Below are 19,337 nucleotides of genomic sequence, written 5' to 3' on the forward strand. Positions count from 1 at the left end.
ATGTTTAAAATAGTGACGCATAAGAATAGATCCCACTAGAACCTTAAAGACTTATTCTCCTAAAGATCTTGTTTTAAATCTGTCAAACATCCCACCACCGGATTTACTGAAATTCGAGGACAAAAGCTGCATTCAATCAACTGTTCTTTAGTGCAGTTTATCTTAATAAACTGATTATGTTGTTAAGAATCTGTGTGAGGATAAAATTGCATCGGCACCTGAATCTGAGCCTCGGCGTCCCTCAGAGAGATGCCGTGGGAGCTGATGGTGGATCCTGATCGTGGTCTCTTGTCCTGCCTCAGAACCTCGGGTCCCGCACTGACCGAGTGCCTCATGGCGGGACCCTGCTGGTCCACCAGATGTTGGGGCCTCTGCAGGGGCCTCTCCCCCCCGCCGCCGCCGCCGTCGCCTCCTGCCGCTGCCGCCGCCCGGCCCTGCTCCTTCATGAACAGGTTGACGTGGCTCTGCTGCTGCGGCGCCTGCTGCTGCCTCCTGCGTTTGTACTCCATCATCAGCTTGCTTATGGTTTTGTCCGTGGCGATCGTGTACAGTTTGTTCCCGGCGCTTTCCCACCATTCCTTTCTCCGTCCCGCTCCTCCCGCACAGCCTGCCGCCGTCCCGGAGTTCCTCCTCTCGCCTTCGGGCCGGATGTGGTGGGGCAGACTCCCCGTGCAGCTGTGAGGACGAAAGGAACGGGTCACCGCAACCGGACGGGTCACTTCACAAAAGGGCAAAGTTAACATGAGCAACGCGCCAGTGAGTTTTCATGGCTTGGGCAAAAATGGAGAGGAGAAGGCATGTAAGTAAAACACATGTGCAGGGGTTGCATGCCGGTGCACACGTGAGGCGCCAGCTGTTGTGTGGCAGGTGGAGACACCCGTTAATGAGACGGATGCACCCTGAAGGCGACAGACCTGAATCCCGGGCTGGGAGTGGGCGTGTCCCCCGGGGATGCCGAGCTGTCGGCCGCCTGGCACCTGTGCCCGCCGTCCTCCGACGGCGTCCCCCTCGCCGACAGCCCGCTCGCCGAAGTCGGAGTGGAAGTCTCGGACTGGAAGAGAGGCAGGAAGAAGACATGATCTCCTCCTCCTCCTCCCCCTCCCCCTCCGCCTCTCTGCAGCGCCATCTCTTCCAGCGTGCTCTCCAGGTCGCGGTGCATTTGGATGTAGCTGTTGCACAGATCCATGCACAGCTTGTAGAGGCGTTTGACAAGCCACGCCCAGTCAGCGCTGCTCAGCGGCTGCACGCTGAGAGACGGGATGGGGGCCCGCCAGTGATAACGTTTGTCCCGGCCGCGAGGGGGGCTGACCTGCCCGGGGGAACGGAGGGAAATGGATGAGTTGGAATTCACCTATTATCAATAGAGAACCGCTGAGTGTGTGTCTGTGTCTATGTGTGTGTGTGTGTGTGTGTTTACATCACCTGTGCCGTCTCTTCAAAGATGTCTTCGTCCTCAGAGGAAGCAGAGCCAGGATGAGAAGAATCAGAGCTCCCCTCATCTTCCTCACGCAGCATCCTTTTCACCTAAATACAACGAAAGGTTTGATGAGTTTCTTGATCACTGATGACCTCTTACTTATTATCACAATGTTTCCAGGTCCTCACGTGTTGAGTCGGTTACAACTGGTCTGATTTAATCAATAAAAAAGAATTTGTTCAAATTCTAATACATTATTTTTCATGCATTTATTCCCAAAAACTGATTAAACTTCGCAAAGGTCAAATATAAATCAACGTAAAGCTGCATGAATCATTTTCAAGCTGAAGATCACACATCTGATATTTTAAATTCTAATAGTTAACATGTTTAAGATTTTGCACCACCACTATTTCTTTCGAGAATATTATTATAACTATTGTCTGGTCCACTAACTTTGTAGGTAGTGAAAAAGTCGATTTATAAGAAATGATCAAGTTAAAAACGTTTGATAACATAATTAAAAAGCCTTGTAGCGCTGAGGGTGGGTGGGTTGACATAAAATGGACATTATGGGTATTAGATAAAAACAACCCGAGGGCTGAGACGGCGCCACCTGCTGAGCGGTCATGCTGTCGGCTTGGCTCAGGGTGGCGCACAGCAGCGCCTGGAAGTACAGGTTGAAGCTCATGGCGGACTGACGGTAGAGATTAGCCGCTCCACAGACACCCGACACCTTCATCAGCAGGTACTTGAGGCCGGGCCGAGTGTCAAAGTCTCGCGCTGTCCTGCGGGAGAAATCAGTCAGTCTGAAGCCGATCATCATCATCATCTTAATCATCATCATCATCATCACTAGAAAGCAGCTCTCAGTATCTGGATATCGTCTGATGTTCTAGTTGCACTAACCTGTAAGAGTCCAGCAGCAGATCCAGGATTGTGGCCAAGTTGGTCATGGAGATGTAGCGCAGGAAGCCCGCTGAGGCACGGCCGGGGTCAGAGGTCACGGGGGTGACCCTTTCGCTGCCTTCGGGCTGCTTGACGAACTCCTCCAGCAGGATGTCGGAGAGGTTTTGGAGCAGGACCTGGTGCGACAGCAGGCTGACCACGATGGTGCGGAACGGAATCCTGCAGGGTTCAGGAGCCGGTCAAAGGGAGTCGCTTTCATTACTATTCATTAAGACCAACATGTGCGGAGGAACAACGTCAAAGAAAACTGCCTCACCCAATTTTCCTTCAACCACAGCAGCAGAAAGACAAGCAAAGACGGTCAGTTTTGTCCTTATTTCAAACAACACTCCTCCGAAACAATTACCACCGATGTCTCAATTCGTGCTGAAAGCTTTTTTTTTTGTGGCGTGAAGGTGGAAAAGGAAAGCGGTTTGAAGCGGGCTTGTGCGTGGGCGTTTGGGCGCACCTCTTCTCAGCGTGCCCGTTGGCCTGCTGGTCCGCCGGCAGCTCGATGACGAGAACGCAGGACTGAGCGTGCTCGAAGCCCTCCTTGTTGCTGGGCGTCTTCGGAGAGCACTGGGTGTCCAACATGAAGACCTGGGACACACAGAGGACAGCTGCGTGCTGCAGTTAGCATATAATGTTTGTAAATAAACATGCGTGAATATTACTTTCAGCCCTGCTGGGGGGGCGAAAGGGTCTTTTTACGGGTCCCATGTGCTGTAAAGGATGTGGTGGTACTTTAAAGGATAAATTCAATAAATAAATCATCTCCCTGCTGGCTGACAAGAAAGAGATTCTGCATGAAGCTCAGATAAGGACACTTCTACAGAATTACACTATTCTACTGTCTTTAGTTTCATAACCGCGTGCGTGTCTCTTTTTTTTTTTTTACATCCTCGGCCCGAGAAGCCCAAAGAGCGGATTCCGGGTGAGGCAGAAAGAGAAAAGCTGATAAATCAAATGCAATACAGCGTGACATAATCATACGGTTTTAATCTGCAGAGACACGGACCGCCGCTGAACGCTGCGCTGTGCACTTCCATCGTTCCATCGAGCCGTGTACTTGAGAGTGACTCAACGTTCCCGTCTGACTTCTACGCGGTTAAAAATACGATGAATCCTCCGTCTCATCCGCGGTCCTCGCGGGGGACGCTGACCTGCTGAGCCATTGCTTTGATCCTCCAGTACTCCGCCTCGGCCGAAGGGCAGTGAGACGGAGCCGCCACCTTCACCTCGCAGGCGTCTCCGGAAAAACTGTCCGAACCGCTGTGAAAACACGCCAGGAGGTTCTGCAGAGAGACGCGGAGAGGAGAGTCAACCTGCAGGCTCCTCTTGTGTCCGGTGGACGTTTGAGCGTTGATGCAACAGGGAGGCACAGATACACTTTCAGGGAGAAAGAAAAAAAACTTCCCCCATTGATTGCATGATGCAAACCCCTGTCGAAATACAATAATACAATAAATAGCTTGTGTTAAAAACGTCGACTCCATCAACGCGGTATAATTGGACCACATGTGGATTTATTGCTGAACTCAGGAGGTTTTACACAGTTTAATGCAGCCTCCGCATTATATCTGATGTGACCCCATTGCAGTGCTTATGGTAAATGCAGCCTTTTCCACAGGCCGAGTGGAAGGTCGCGGCCGGACGTGTGGGAAACCATAAGCTTCATGTTAAAGACTAAGCGTCATATTCACGGCTGCCAGTTTCCAATGAACACCACGCGTTCCCTCCCATTTACATCCGGGTGTTTCAGAAAATCCTCCTCTGTTGCAAATCAATGTGAGTGTGTAAAATAGGATATTTGGATAAACACGTTTCATCTGGTGAATTAAGCCCATTTAAATGAAGCAGTGTAATAAATGACGTTGTATTCATCTGACGTCCTGATTTTAAGGTTCAGAAAAGCTAAAGTAATTTGTTAATTGGAATGCACGTAACGTATTCGCATACACAAATGTAAAAAAAAATGTAGTCATTGCATATTTATTGCCTCGCTGATAACAGGTCAGTCTTATGTAAACGGCAACAAGACCAGAAGAAATATAATGTGCCGGATAAAACCAAACTGTTGCAAGAGTCACAAAAACTGTTACATAAACAAATATCGGTCAGTGTGGCTAAGAGCACGTTAAGCTATATGCTGAGATTTCAAATATTAAACTGAGAGTTTTAAGCCCTAGAAACTCCCGACGCATTGTGGAGATAAAGAGAGTTTTATCCGATATCCTTCGACAAAAGGTGATCATCTGCGAGACGGATCCAAAAGGACAAAATGTAAAAAATGGACCCCACATTTCATTGTTGTCTTTCTTAATGCTTTTGATGAAGACATTAAAAACTTAAAAGTCTCTCACCCCCTCTCGCTCCCCCCCCTCCAGCTTGTTTCTAAGCTGCAAAGCTGCTTAGCAGCAGTCGGTCAGAAGAACACAAATTGCATCAATAGAATGGTGCTGTGTCCCCTCTATTGATACACACACACACGCACACACACAGATCCATTATCTACGGCTAAACAGTTTTAAAAATACACAACTTGAGATCTGCATGTAATCGTGTCGTTTACCTTGACGGGCTCTAAAGTAGCCGAGAAAGCGTCCTGCAGGGCACAGCACGCCAACCTCCACATTTCTTCTGTGAACACCGGACCCACGGTGACCAGAATATACCTGAGAGAGACGGACAGAAACAGGGCTTAGATGACCTCTAACCTAGAAATGATCACACACTTTCTAACGACTGTCCACCGTTAATTATCTATTATTCATTTTTCATTTTCAATTTATTGCATGTTGACAAGCCACGGTAGGTATTTCAGCCGCCTTCTCCTTTCTAAGCAGTTTCAGACGATTCATCATTTTTGTCAACACGATTTCCAGTGTGGCGATTAAGCGTCGTCACCTGATGCACGAGCAGCCGACTCTGGAGATGGTCTCTGCAGGCTCAGACACACACGCCACCAGAAGCTTGAACAGATGCTTCAGCATCAGGTTGACCAGGGACTCGCAACCGATATCTGCAGAGGCACAAACACACACACACCACAACAAGGCAAACCGTTAGCACGCAGGATTGAGTCGAAGTGGCTGCAATTTAATCTGACTAAAGAGGGCAGTGGAATAACGAGTCATCAATCTGCTTCACTTTGTCTGCACAAACACACTTTGTACACGAGGCAAGCAATGAAAATTCATCACATCCGTGACGGTGGGTGAAGAATATCTCGTCTCTACCGCGTGTTGCATTGGTCGAAAAGGACAAATGGCAAATGTTGTTGCAGGAGCACGAAAAATATTTGACGGTCAGGGAGCCTTTGCCCGATTAAGAGGACGGCTTAGCTTTAAAAACAATACAGTTCTCCAGAGCTTATCTCAAAAAGGCGGCCAACAGTGGAAGCTAACCCGCGGTTTACGTGGAGCAACGTCGGTGTAACTATTTAGTGTCTCAAAGACTTCTCACTGCTTGAGAACTTGGAGGAAAAGGTGTTGATGGACTAAAACTTTTGCAAACTTTTACTGGGTGATTGCTGTTCCGTTTGAAAAAGAAATGTGAAACAATCTGCTGTGCAGCGGTGTGGCCAGCGGGACAAAACAGCTGCGCCCTCGCCTGAGTGTATGAAGCTGTTGACGTGCTCCACCACCAGCTCGCAGCACAGGCCGATGGCGTGTTTGAAGTTCGCCGCGGCCACGTCCCAGTAGGAGTGGTCGCCGTGGCTACGCTGCAGCCACAGCGTCATGACCGGAAGCAGCAGCTGGATGACGGAGAAGATGGCGAACCCGGGACCTGCGGGTGAGGAGACGAGGCGCAAGGTCATTTGGATTGAGGTCGGGGTGACGGATTCTTTTGTGGTAGCGATCGCCAACAATAAGATCCGCCCCCCCCCCCCCCCCTGTCCGCGTGCGCGTTACCTGGCACGGCGGAGACCTCCCGGAGCAGAGCGAAGAGCAGCTCCAGGGTCGGAGGTTGGTGTTGGCGGGGACAGTTTGACACCGCCGCTGTGAGCTGCTCCAGCAACAGAATCCACACCTGGATGAGCCCTGCAGGACGGGGGTGGGGGAGGAGGTGGGGGGGGGGGGGGGAGGGGGGCGGAGGGAGAGAGTGATCGACGGAGAAGAAAAGCTCAATAAAAAAAGAGAAACGAGACCGTTGCGTCTCGTTACCCGTTTCGTCGTCAAACTCCTGCAGCACGCAGTCCATCCCGTCCTCGGTGCTGACGGAGCGCTCCTGGGATCTCATTGGCAGGCTGGCGAGCCGCGCCCCCAAGAACACCGGCTTGGTCTGCATCTTGTAGATCTTTGCCAGCAGCTGTCAATCAAAAAGCTCAATTATGTCCCCCTGATCGAATACCTGCATCTATGCTTCTTCTATCAGCAGCTATTCGATGATTTTTTTTGGGGATTAACAAACTCTAATTAAAAAAAAGAGCGTCATACCTGTGAACATTTGCGTAGGTAGTCCAGAGCAGGCAGGCAGAGGTCAGTGGAGCTGTAACCCGACGCATGGACACAGTCCCCGATCTCCTTGTAGTCCACTTCTCCTACAAGCACACACACACACACACACACACACAATAGAGACTTTGTTAAAAACAACCTTTTTGTGTGTCAGAGTAGTGAACCGAATGAAGTGAGACAAACCTAAGCCTTTGACAAACTTCATGAGGCACATGATGTAGTCGGTCGCAGCGTTGGCAAAGACTTGGATGTTGTCGGTGTTGATGAAAGCCTCGAACACATCAAACACCGGAGCTTGGGACTTCCCTGGAGGAGAGACACGAGGAGGAGGGAGGGGGGGGGGCAAAAACAGCATTAGGTTGTTTCCGTCAGATGACTTATTTTCTATAAAGGTGTGTGTGCGTTGGTACCCATGGAGTATTCCCCCAGCAGGTAGTCCTTGGTGTCGCTCTTGCTGCTGTGGACGGTCCTCAGAGCGCTGAACAGAGGCCTCCACCCTGAGAGGATCTGAGGGGAACACATCTCCACCAGCTCGCCTATCGACGTGATCACCTGCGGGGGGGAGACAAACCCGGAGACTCGTTCCTGACCGCGTTTGGGCGAACCCGCACGCCTGGTTTTATGGATTGCGTGTCGGTGCGAGTCGACTCCACCTGGTCCTGGACGTCCTCGTCACACAGCTCCAGCTGCATGATGTGCTCGAAGGGCCTGAACAGCGCCTCGTTGAAGTGGAAGTGCGGGAGCTCCGCCCAGCTCGTCAGCACCTCGGTCAGCACGTCGTGGATGAAGGAGACGGCCTTCTGGGACACGTGGCGCTCTTTGTGACACGACGCCTGCGGGACGAAGAACCTCTTACCGTCTTAGCAGCGAGCTTTAGCTACAGTCTGATGCTAATTCTTGAAGGTCATCTTTTTTCATGTCATCCCCGGGTTAAAGGCCCCGTATTAAGAACAATAAGGGGCATTTTGAATTCATCTCATTGAGAAGAACGTAGATGCAAGGAGGAAGCGAAGACACGACATGGCGTTCCTGCGTAACTGCGCCAAGCGGTTTCCTCCCGCTGACCCCCGCTGACCCCCCCGGGAGATAGAAGCGGTCCTACCTCCACCAGATGGGGTGCCACGACGCTCCAGGCCCGCATCATGTGGAGCAGAGGTCGGTTCCGGTTCCTGACGATCCTCAGCATGCCCTCGCCCAGACGGAAGAGATGGAGAGCACTGCGCCGGTCCAGGGTGGACTTGGCCTCCCCTTCGGGGGGATAAAGACATTAAATGTTGAGCCATTCTGTGTCTGTAAATCTGTCATTTGAAAGAGCTTTTAAGAATAGAAGGAAACGCTAGTTTCCCTTGTATTCCTTCTAGATGGATTGTAGTTTAATGTCAGAATTATGGTCACTTTAGCTTAATTATATGTCCATTCAAGGTATTAGCTAATGCAAGGATTCACTGATGGAGGTGTGTGTGTGTGTACCTGGCATTGCCAGAGAATAGTCTCCGCTTTCAGTGACGGAGTCAAACAGCTGAGACTGAGACGCCTTCCTGAGCTGCTGCAGGAAGCCGACCAGACCGACCAGGTTCAGCTTGGTGACGGCTTCTTCAAACAACCTGGAACGCACACACACACACACACGCACACACAGTGTTTTCATTACACCTACGGGAAAATCCACAGGAGAAAATGACATTAAAGAATCACAGCGTTTGAGTGGTTGTGAAGTGAAAACATTGTAGCAAAGTGCAGAGGAACAAGGTTTCAGCTCACAGCCCGCTGCAGAGGACCATTTACTGTGTTTTGGCTGCACTTTAAGCTTGGAAATGTGTTCTGTCCATCTGTTGCAACAGATCAGAGGGAACATTTCTTTGCCTCTAAAAGCAGCGTGCATAACCGGTTACATAAGAGATGATCCTTGAAATAAACACAGTTTATTCCCTACTTGTGCCAAACTTTTAACCAGCACAGAACTGTTGGCCCGCACACTTGTACAGACACGTTTGTACTTTTAGATACCCGTGAGGACTCTGAACTTGACCTAGACCCAATTCTCTGTTTAATCCACAGTCTCAGGTAGCGCTGCTGCTGCTGCCACCTTGTGGTTGTTGTGAGAAAAGCATCTGCTGCATTACAAGACGAGTGGAGATTTATCAAAGTACTAAAAAAACATGTGTGTACTGGTGTGATTATTGAGATGAATGTTACCGGTCGGCCTGCGTGGACAGCGTACACACGGCCTTGGCGGCACTGGTCCCAGTCATCAGGCTGCCGCTCTTCAGGTCCGGACCCCGGCCCCTGCTCCTCTCCCTCAGCAGCTCCTGGATGGACAGGGGCTGGATGACCGGCTGGCTCAGGCCCAGCTCCGAGGCCTCCGGGCTGGGCTCGCAGCTCAGCTCCGTCCCCAGGTCCACGGCGCCGGCCTGCTGGCTCTGCTGGGTGATGGTGGTCAGAGACGACGGCTGGGAGGTGCCGTCGCTGAAGTGAGTGTGCTCCAGCGAGCTGACGTATTCAGTCACCCTGAGAGAGAGAGAGAGAGGGGAGGCGAGCGCAGTGGGAGGTCGCGGTAGAATACCAGGCAGATTGAGTCAATTTTACCGAAACCGGTGTAGAAATTGCATACAACTGCCTACATTTGCATATGTAGAAGAAATGGATGGTGGAAACTGGCTAGCAGCTAGCATTGCTGTGTAAGCTCACCAATATTCAGTACCTTGCAGCCTGTCGCATTATTTCTGTGTGTGTGTGTGTGTGTGTGCACCTTAAGACGTGCGGCCAGCAGTCGTGGTTGTGGCTGCCCATCTCCAGGCCTACGTTCAGGATGGCGTCCATGCACAGCACGTGAGCCGTGTGGAGGCGAACGCCCTGAGGACGACCGATCTGCTCCAGACGATGTTCCACGCGCTGCTTCACTGCACATGTGTAACATACGTGTAACAGACAGTACACATGTAGGTATTATAAGTTACAATCAAGCATCCACAAGCTTTATACCACTTAATCCAGCTTTGATGGTGCGTTCTCCCGTTCATTGGAAGACCTGATTCTCACTCCCGAGAGAATTCTACATCAGAGTCTCACCAAGCATCAATATGCAAGTGCGACCTTTCTTAAAGACGCCATCGTCAGAGATGGATAGGATAAACAATCCTATGATGATGATTGGATAAACAATTTGTCAATCAAACTCTGGCCAAGCGAGTTGGGCAAAGAGCGAAAACATATGTTTCAGCCTTCAGTGTCGTTCTTTGCTGTGGAGCCTGATAAGGTTACATGTGCAAGGCCCGTGCTTAGGTTGCTTTGTGTTATCGTGTGCGTGTGTGTGTGTGTGTGTATTCATCCCAGCGTCCCCTCGCGGTGCGAGCGGCTCTCGGTACCTTGTGTGATGGCGTCGCCCATCTCGCCCACTTCCTTCTCCTCCTTCTCCTCCTGCACGCACGAGGCTGCGGCCATCTGGGCCAAAGCTGAGGCGCAGTTAGCAGCCACACCTACAAAACAAAGCACATACATTCAAAAATACACAAAATACACAATACAATTAGTCTAGGTTCATTTCTCTGAGAAAAGAATGGACGTTTCTTGAGGTGTATTGGGGAGGAGGGACTCTTGATGGTCCTGTGTGCAACGAGGTGTGATGGAGTGATTGGTTGGTCGGTGAAGGAGGGAAAGGTCAATCAATCTGTGCTGCATCCACACGTGCCAATAAAGCCATTTTAATTCAATGCTGTTGTGTTGGACCCTCGAAATAATCCACGGCACCAAACTCAACATGAATTGAGATCAATTAGAACATTCTGAAATTCAGAAAGGAGCCACACGCGGGCGGGATGATTCCATGAGAGATCGCACAAACGGGCCTCTTATTTGACTTATTTTAATTAACATTCGGTAACATCCATTGGCAGCGTAGACCACCCTGACCTTTGACCTTGTTGAGGAGAAAGACCGTTGGATGGGACAACGTGCACAGTTTCTTTTCTCATTAACACAAGACGCGTGAGAGACGAACGCGTCGCCCACCCAAAGCGCAGCTGAGCGCGGCCGCTTTGCGCAGGCCGTCCAAACTCAGACAGATGGTGTCCCTCTCCCTCTGGCTCTGCTCCCTGACCCCCTCCGCCCCCAGGATGAACGCCAGGCCCTTGGAGCTGCCCGCCATGCGGCCGGTCAGCGGCGTGGACAGCACGTCGATCAGGTTCTTCCACACGCCGGTGAGGATGAAGCGCGAGAACACTGCCCCTGGAAAAAAAAACACATCACACAAACGCTTGAATGAGGTCAAAGACGTGACGCAACAGATCGGACGACAAATTTCATCAGCAAAGCAGAGCTGTTACTCCGTGTTTATACAATAAGTGGCCGGAGTAGCAGATGCACACAAAACAACAACAAAAAAACTAAAAAGAGCGTATCTGTCATCGGGGGAGTGACTCAGCAGCCGTTACCATGGCAACCCCGCCCAAGCCTTTGTCCTCCAGGGAGCAGCAGAAGGAGAGCAGGTGGTCCTTGACTCATTCTCTCCATCTCTCTCTGAGTCGGCCTTCTCCTTTCTCTCTTCCACCTCACCCTTTTTTGGTTTTCTATCTCCACTCCGCTTTTTTGCAATTTAACCTTTTTTTTTGTCCTTTTTACACTAAAATAGAATAATCCAGGCGGCGGCGGGGGGGGGGGTGCTTTTATTTCTTCAATATATATGAGAAATATAACATTTATGAAACACTCCGTACCGTCCACCAATATTTACTTTTCACAACGTGATGCTTTGATTAATGGAGACAAACCAAAAATATATTGTTATATAAACATAAAAAACATAAATTCTTCAAATCAACCAATAAACCTATTTCATTATTAATATTCCCTTGGAGGTTACATTAATTGATGATTATATATATCAAAAGTCCAGTTTGATTTTGATTTTTTTTAATAAACTAAACACCCCACTATTCGTCATTACATTAGTTATTGCTTTGCTCATCTGTGGTTCCCAATTTCCAAAGAAACACAAAAGAAGATGAGAGAACGTGACCAAGCATCACTAACCCGGGATGCTTCACTTAACACGGTTTCAGGGCCGAGCGAACCCATTTTAATTAATGGTGCTCGGCTTGTAGCGATACGGAACCAATGAATAGTTCACTGGGTAAATCGGTGAATGAACGGTCAGTGACTTTCCTTGGGTTTGGTCCACTGACCTGCCAACACTGTGTCACTGCCCGCCTTGTCACAGCTGAGCGGCGATCTGCTGGACGCCCTCCTGATCAGCTGTCCTCCAATCGCACTGCTGCCCAGACCGTCTACATCTGAGCGGGGAGGAGGAGGAGGGAACTTATGAATAAGTGATCTGGTTGTCAATTGTTTTGATTATTTTAGAGGATTCTATTAGCCAACAATGACGTGCAATCACACAGGTTCTGAAGAATTTTAGCAACATGGTGTCAAAGAAAATGTCCAAAGTTTCCCATCTGCTTAGTCATCTTCAAGGTGAAAAAAAACGACAGAGGTTGAGGTGAAGGCGCGTGTACCGGTCAGCACGGTGATGAGCGGCAGCGCGTGGTCCTCCGGGGAGCCCCAGTACCCGGCCTCGCCCAGCAGGTTGTGCTCTAACACCTGACGGTAGAGCTCCTCGATCCAGGCTTGAGAGAGAACCACGAGGATGCCACTGCTCTGGATCAGACGCACAAACTCCTTCTGCAGGAACACACAGCACACATCAGCATCCATCCTCCTCCGGATATTCTCTCCTATCATTTTCCTCCGCTCTTCTTCTTCTTCTTCTTCATGCATGAAGCGAGCAGCGGTGGTAGAAGTGTGCAGCTCCACCACCGGGGAGGGTGTGTGTGTGTGTGTGGTAGGGGGGGGTTTGCTGCTCACCAGGCTGAGGACGGGTGCGAGCGTGCGCCGCCGGTAGTAGTCGCAGCAGCAGAGTTTGAGGTTGAGCAGCAGAGCGTAGTACGACACCAGGTACAGGCCGTCGGCGTTCATCAGGGACTGACAGCTCAGGGTGTCTCCGTCCTCGAAGCCTGGCGAGTGGATCCCACCTGGAGGGGACACGGGGGGGACCAGAGAGGGCAACAACACATGACTTTTGTGGGATGTAGATCCGAATAATGCTTATTTATACATTCCTCTGACATTTTGGGACAAAAAACTAACCATGATTTAAAAAAATATTCAGTAGTAGTATTCAGAGGAAGATGAGTGGGGGGGGGGAGATAAAGCGGAATGAGTGCATAAAAAGGCCCAAAATGTTTGATTAAAACTGCTGTGAAGTGATGAACTATTTATAGAGGCTAAAAGAAGAAGAAGAAACTCACAATTGACTTGTGACATATATATATATAAAAAAATATATATATATATAAAAAATATATAAAAATATATATATAAACTAAAAAAAAAAAATATATATATATATATATATATATAAAATATATATATATAAATTTAAAAAAAAAAAATATATATATATATATAAAAAAAAAATATATATATATATAAATTAAAAATATATATATATGTATATATATATATTATTGAATACCCCGGAGAGTCGTGTATTCAAAGATTCATCAGTGAGTGTTTCTGTGGGACTCAAACAACAGCTGAATTATAACAGGAAGAGACAGCTGCACGGATCGTTCCACCTTCGGCAAATACCTTGTGTTTGTTTAGCGTGCACACGCACACACACACACACACACACACACACACACACACACACACACACACACACACACACACACACACACACTCAGACTCTTAGGGTTTGAATCTAACCCTCTGCATTCGGTCTCTCACCAGCCTGCAGTCCGGAGCAGAAGGCCGAGGAGAAGTTCTGCAGCGACAGGTCCACCTCGGTGGCCGAGCCCAGTCCCAGCAGCCGGGGCAGCAGCGCGGCGAGCGACTGCGCGAACAGCCTGGCGCTCTGCTGGTCGGCCTCCTGGTTGCGCAGCAGCTTGAGTGACAGGGCGGCGCTGCGCAGCGAGCGGTGTCCCGGGCAGTCGCGAGGCGTCTGCTGCTCCTCGTCCGCCAGCGAGGCGTTGTCGGAGCCGATGTCCGACGCGTCGGAGCGGCCCGAGTCCTTCTCCGCGGCCATGGAGTACTGGTCGCACGAGTCGAACTCGGTGCGCGACAAGTCCTGTTCCTCGATACTGGGGAGCCGACAGGTAGGTCAGTGATGTCATTTCTACACTGCTGATTGGTGGTTATAAAGGCAGACGGTGACTTTATATCTAATTAAAGAAATATACATTTATGTGGAAGAGCAGTTGTTTTTTATCACGCTGCATTGGAGAATACTGTCACGGCGTAGTGGCAGCAAACGTTGGCAAATACAGTGTACATCATTTCGGTCTTTGCTCTTTACACACTGACACACCTGAAGTTGCTCTCGCTGTATCGCGACCCTCCTCCGGGGTGCGTCCTGGTCCTGGACTCCACAGACAGGAAGTTGGTGATGTCGGGGTAGACCAGGCCGTGACTTCGCTGCACCACATCTGGAGGAACAACAGCTCCTCTTTCTCCACCACCAGCGTCTCCACCGCCTCCTCCTCCTCCTCCAGTTCTCTCTTTTTCTCCCCGTCCTCCCTCCTCCCGTCCGCTCGCCCCGACGCTCGGCTCGTGCTGGCTCCCCTCCTGGTCCCCACAGGACGGGAGCGAGGGGAGGTGTGCGTCCTCCCCACGCTCCTCGGGGGCAGTCTGGGCCAGACCCACGGCGAGCTCCCCTGCCTCCAGATCCACGGTGGTTTGGCCCGTTTCCGTGGTGATGCTGATGCTGATGTCGGGGCTGCGCTCGGCGGCCACGTGGGAGGAAGAGGAGCAGGGCTCCCAGGGAGCCTGCTCAGAGGACAGGATGTGTCTCTGCCACCTGAAGTCGGCCTCGTTGATCTCCATGGACTCGCGCGTCGACTCCGTCCCATCTTTCATGTCCGCAAGTCGCCTGAGGAGCAGCGGAGCCTGAGGAAAAACACAGATTCTCAAGAGGATTGCAGCTAAACTCGATTCATTTCTTTTTCAGGGCAGCGCAGAATGCCGGCGGCACGCCTCGTTCGGGGGGGCGTCCTGTCGCAGTGGCGTACCTGCTCGGATTGAATGCCGCGGCCGTGCGACAGTTCCTCCAGCGCCCCGAGGAGAGCGCAGGCACAGGAGACCGACGAGTAACACGCCTCGATGCCTCCCTTCATACAGGCCTCGGTCATCCCGTCCATCACTCTGAAGCAGGACGAAGAAGCGTATAAAACCCACATTATATAACCGCTTTGGTGGCTTTTAGTAAAAATCAGACCCGAGTTTAATTCTAATTTACTTGCGAGGAATTAATTATACTGCTCCTCTTCTCAAGAAAGTCATCGATGAAAAACATCTGGCTCTTATGTTCAAAGTAACACTGTCTCCATGGAAAAAGCCTAACGTTATAATAAGAGGCTATTCGAAAAGGTCAACTTCAGAGAGTCCATTCTGCAAAAACTCAAACGAAAAACATGAGTTACGAACAGCTTCAGCAGGTCCAGGTGGGACTTCCTCTTTGAGAAGGAGCGCTTCCTGGTTTCAGGCTCAGCCACGCACGGACCGGCGAGGTCGTAGAGCCGCTGGGGACTGCCCAGGATCTAAAACACACACACACACACACGTATCCATTGATGGGAAACCAATGGCTGCCTGAATGTGGAAACCTGCGAAGTGACAGCATGCCGTGGGGAGAAAAGTCAGCGTTACGGCTCTCCCGCTCCCACCTCCTTCATGATGCGGATGGCCTCGGTGCGGTGCTGAGGAGGCGGGTACAGCAGGATCCTGTGGTACAGCGACTGCAGCACCGGCTTCATCGACTCCACGCAGCTCACCAGGCGCACGAGCTCCGCGGCGATGTAGCATACGGTTCGCACCACCGCCGCAATCCTGGCGGGGGCGCTGGAGGAGCAGCCGGACCCCCTGCCGTGATCGGACACCCCTGCGCCAGAGGGGTCGACCTCCTGGCCAATTCCTGCAGGGCGAAGACGCAAAATCGTCTACAGGCCTAAACCAGAATAATCTAAAAACAAGATCATTTTTCTGAAGAGGAAAACAGGAAAATATGGAGAGGAAACGGTTTCATGCGAGTTACCTAGACCGTGTCTGTCTGAGAGGCGGTCCGACGGCCCCGTGTAGCCGTGGTGGGAAGCGATCGTTTTGTCGTTGACAGGATTTCCCATGATCGCCACGAGTGACGGACACAGCTGCTTCCTGGGCGAAAGGAATATTGTAGATTTAGAAAGTCATGCGATGCATCTCCTGAGCATTTCAATGAGTTCACTGACACAATTTCATTCACACTCGATTACCGAAAGTGTCACGTCTTACCAAACGAGGTCGGTGAAGCCTCTGGACAGGTGCATTGTGGGAGGGCAGCTGCTGAGCATCGAGAGGATGCACTCCAGGTAGAAGAGCTGGAGGAGCTGATTCTCACTGGAGGATGGAAAGATGCAAGAACAAAGAACATTCAGAGGAACATATTTTACCTAATGTTCTTTTACGGTTTTTTCATGACATATTTTGACCTAATGACATAACATATTTTTACTAACACTTTTTAAAACTTTTTTTTTCCGACAAAATATATTTGACATTTTTTTTGCATTTTTTTTTGCAACTTACACATATTTTTTCACTTTTTTTCAAAACATTTTGACCGAATATTTGTTAAATTTTTTCCCGTGACATATTTTGACTATTTTTTTTCTTGACATTGTTCAACCTATTAGTTGACTTTTTCTTTTCCGTCCTAACATATTGTGACTTTTTCGACCCAATAGTTTGACGTTTTCTTCATGACGTTTTTCAACCTAATATTTTCCCCCATATTTTGACTTTGTCATATTTTTACAACAAGAAAAAACTATGACGTCAAGTAAACTGCCGTTGTTACCTGTCCACCGACTCCAGTTTTTCACAGAACACTGTCAGAACCGTCACCACGTCTTCACACAGCGCCTGGCTGGTGGGAGAAATATCTGCAAAAACACACATACAACAACGAGTGAATTGATGCCACCTACTTTATTAAAATGTGTATATAAAATCATAAAAAAAATAATAATACTGTATCAGCAGCTTTACCCTGTTACACAAACATTCACATGGCAGCAAACCACTTGTCCATGTATCTATTCAGGGTTCTATTGCGTGTTTGCACAGCGGGCCGGATGCGTATTTCAGCGCACGTCGCTGCACGTGAACTTACCTCTCCTGTGCAGCGGCACGGCAGTCGCCTCGTCTCCATCGGACCCCTGTGGAGGAGCACAACACAGGGTCTTTCTGAGGCGGGTGCAGTTGTTGATTATACTCGGGCCACTTTGTGTGTTCGCGTAGATTAAACACATCGAGATCTCAGTACGCTTGTAACAAAATACAACTAAAACTGTACCTAAAAGTCTGTTTTCGCCCCAAAAACACAAGTTACTTATTTGTTTTCTGGGTGGAACACATTTTTTGAACGATATAAAAACAGACAAAAGCAATATCAGTCAGAATGCTAATATGAGTGTAGCAGCAATGGTGTTTCTTTGATTGATTGCATCACATTTATCCTTCCGTGTCTACGGCCATTGCGTGGTGTGTGTTCTGTGCCAAGGAGTGACCTCCTGTCTGTGCCTCAGCTGCAGCGTCAGGTCTCCCAGTATCTGACTCAGTGTGGCTCGGACCGCCGTGTTGATGCTGCGCTGGTGACAGCTGGACATGTAGGTCTTGATACACACCTAAAACACACACACACACACACAAAAACAAACACACTAAATTGATTCTGTCGCTGTGGCGACCTTTCTGGCGCCTGAGTCACCAAAGCAGATCAGGTCCTGACAGCCTCCAAGAACTATCAGGGAGATTTAGGAGGAGGTTTCCATGGCGTCAACGGGTACCACCCCGCCTCCTCCTCCCTCCCATTGGTCTTGTAACTGACTAGAGGGAGGAGGCGGGGAGGTGGAAGTAGTGAGCAGCTGGTGAGCAGCTAAGCAACACAACCCTCTGTGAAAAACGACACCGGCTTTTATCAAAAGAGCTTTGCAGTATCATGAGGGGATCGGCCGGTTTAAGCACACAAGGTCTCATGATGTTAATGTTTCCACCTCCACCACCTGCATCACAGAGCCTCCCGGACCCAGAGATGAACAACAGAGTAAGGTGCAGCCTCCCAAAATGAAAACCTCCTCCGGCTCCAGCAGTTCTACTTTTTCAAAGCAACCAAAGTTACTGATTCTACTCATTTTTTTTTATGGCTGCAGTCCTAAAAGGACCAGAATGCCGTTCCTGTCCTCTAGGGGAACAACAGCTGCTTGATAAAACATGAACCACTGACACAGCACAAAAGGAAATGCCACAATACCATGAAAAACTGAATCGTAGGTACATCCACATGTAACCTGAGGGCCCTGTTGCAGACTTGGCAACCACTTTTAAAAAGCTAATTTTGAGTCACGTAAGTGACACGGTATTAACCTCCAGCTCCAGGTGGTTCATAAATCCCTGAGTGCTGCCAATCACTGCATCAGTAACCTGTGCCGAGCCTCACTGTGCTGCTGAGTGAAGTGATGATGTCACAGGAAAACTCACCAGAGGCGACACTCGTTTGGGTCGGAGCTCGGAAATAACGAGGGCGGCGGATTACTGCCTGTTCATTATGTTCCTGCTCAGGTGGAGGCCCTGCAGGAGCCTCGGTCACTTTATGGTTTCAATTTAGACAGCTCATAAATTCTTGATAAAAAGTATATATCCTGTGTGTAACATTCCCACCCCACACACACACACACACACACTCTTTAAAAAGGTGACTGTGGGAAGTGTGTGTCAGAGGCAGCTGTAATCGGCTTGAGTTGTAATGTGAATGCGGTTTAATGCTCATAAACAGCACAGAAACATTAATGAAACACAATAAATAGCAGGTTCTGCTGCTCAGCTGTTGATCTGTATGATCTGTATGATCAGAATGTTCCATAAACGGGCTCAATGATAACTTTTTAAAGCGGTTGCCATGTAGGTGACCGTCAGCATTTGTTTGGCAAAACTGAAAATATTAGTTTTTAGCTATATTTTTTGGTTAATTGAGAAATATGCAGTAGCTTTATCACGTGTTCCCCCTCAATTCCTGGCATTAAAAATAGTCATCACAAACGGCCAGTTGCCTGTGAACACATGTGCAGCGTTCTCTGGTTCGGAGCATTTAAATATCAGCAGAAAATATTTTTTATATATGTATTTTGGACTTCATTGTTTTTGCTGTCCCAACTTTTTCATAAGTTCATTTTTTTGCCACTGATAAGAACCGAAAGTATTTTGTCAATTTCTCAAGATGGTTGCCAACGGCAACCTGGCAACTGTCTCTCCACAACAAAGAAAAAGCCCTCTCTTGTGCTAAAGCTCTAAACCTCGCCAGAAAAGACAAATGAAGCCTATAAGCTGCCATTCTCCTGAACGTTGTAGTACTGCGATCACTCTGAATGACGCGTCTTACGTCACGAGGCAAGCGCTGCACATTCATTATTCATCCAAACTAA

At 49.3% G+C, this 19,337-nt stretch overlaps 1 protein-coding gene across 2 annotated transcripts in view; it reads right to left on the minus strand.

The window, feature by feature from the left end:
• Positions 1–19,337, minus strand: part of arfgef3 (ARFGEF family member 3) — a 28,975-nt gene that overhangs the window by 3,692 nt on the left and 5,946 nt on the right. The window contains exons 6-40 of one of the 2 annotated variants that reach the window (XM_040179208.2): positions 17,427–17,543; positions 17,030–17,075; positions 16,715–16,799; positions 16,150–16,254; positions 15,914–16,032; positions 15,546–15,793; positions 15,307–15,419; positions 14,892–15,024; positions 14,192–14,769; positions 13,612–13,964; positions 12,685–12,851; positions 12,336–12,501; positions 12,006–12,113; positions 10,834–11,049; positions 10,191–10,301; positions 9,575–9,725; positions 9,022–9,333; positions 8,296–8,429; positions 7,928–8,073; positions 7,479–7,658; positions 7,236–7,377; positions 7,009–7,131; positions 6,805–6,908; positions 6,532–6,676; positions 6,280–6,408; positions 5,978–6,154; positions 5,273–5,387; positions 4,938–5,040; positions 3,529–3,660; positions 2,835–2,965; positions 2,327–2,545; positions 2,034–2,205; positions 1,423–1,524; positions 915–1,309; positions 219–675 (exon numbers count right to left, since the gene is read on the minus strand). In XM_040179208.2, coding sequence (XP_040035142.2) covers positions 219–675; positions 915–1,309; positions 1,423–1,524; positions 2,034–2,205; positions 2,327–2,545; positions 2,835–2,965; positions 3,529–3,660; positions 4,938–5,040; positions 5,273–5,387; positions 5,978–6,154; positions 6,280–6,408; positions 6,532–6,676; positions 6,805–6,908; positions 7,009–7,131; positions 7,236–7,377; positions 7,479–7,658; positions 7,928–8,073; positions 8,296–8,429; positions 9,022–9,333; positions 9,575–9,725; positions 10,191–10,301; positions 10,834–11,049; positions 12,006–12,113; positions 12,336–12,501; positions 12,685–12,851; positions 13,612–13,964; positions 14,192–14,769; positions 14,892–15,024; positions 15,307–15,419; positions 15,546–15,793; positions 15,914–16,032; positions 16,150–16,254; positions 16,715–16,799; positions 17,030–17,075; positions 17,427–17,543 — 6,234 coding nt within the window. Of the gene's footprint in view, positions 1–218; positions 676–914; positions 1,310–1,422; positions 1,525–2,033; positions 2,206–2,326; positions 2,546–2,834; positions 2,966–3,528; positions 3,661–4,937; positions 5,041–5,272; positions 5,388–5,977; positions 6,155–6,279; positions 6,409–6,531; positions 6,677–6,804; positions 6,909–7,008; positions 7,132–7,235; positions 7,378–7,478; positions 7,659–7,927; positions 8,074–8,295; positions 8,430–9,021; positions 9,334–9,574; positions 9,726–10,190; positions 10,302–10,833; positions 11,050–12,005; positions 12,114–12,335; positions 12,502–12,684; positions 12,852–13,590; positions 13,965–14,191; positions 14,770–14,891; positions 15,025–15,306; positions 15,420–15,545; positions 15,794–15,913; positions 16,033–16,149; positions 16,255–16,714; positions 16,800–17,029; positions 17,076–17,426; positions 17,544–19,337 lie in introns of both variants that reach the window. The other variant, XM_078104889.1, reaches the window with a different exon arrangement.

This window comes from Gasterosteus aculeatus, chromosome 6, assembly GCF_964276395.1.
Source record: "Gasterosteus aculeatus chromosome 6, fGasAcu3.hap1.1, whole genome shotgun sequence".
Lineage (NCBI taxonomy): Eukaryota > Metazoa > Chordata > Actinopteri > Perciformes > Gasterosteidae > Gasterosteus > Gasterosteus aculeatus.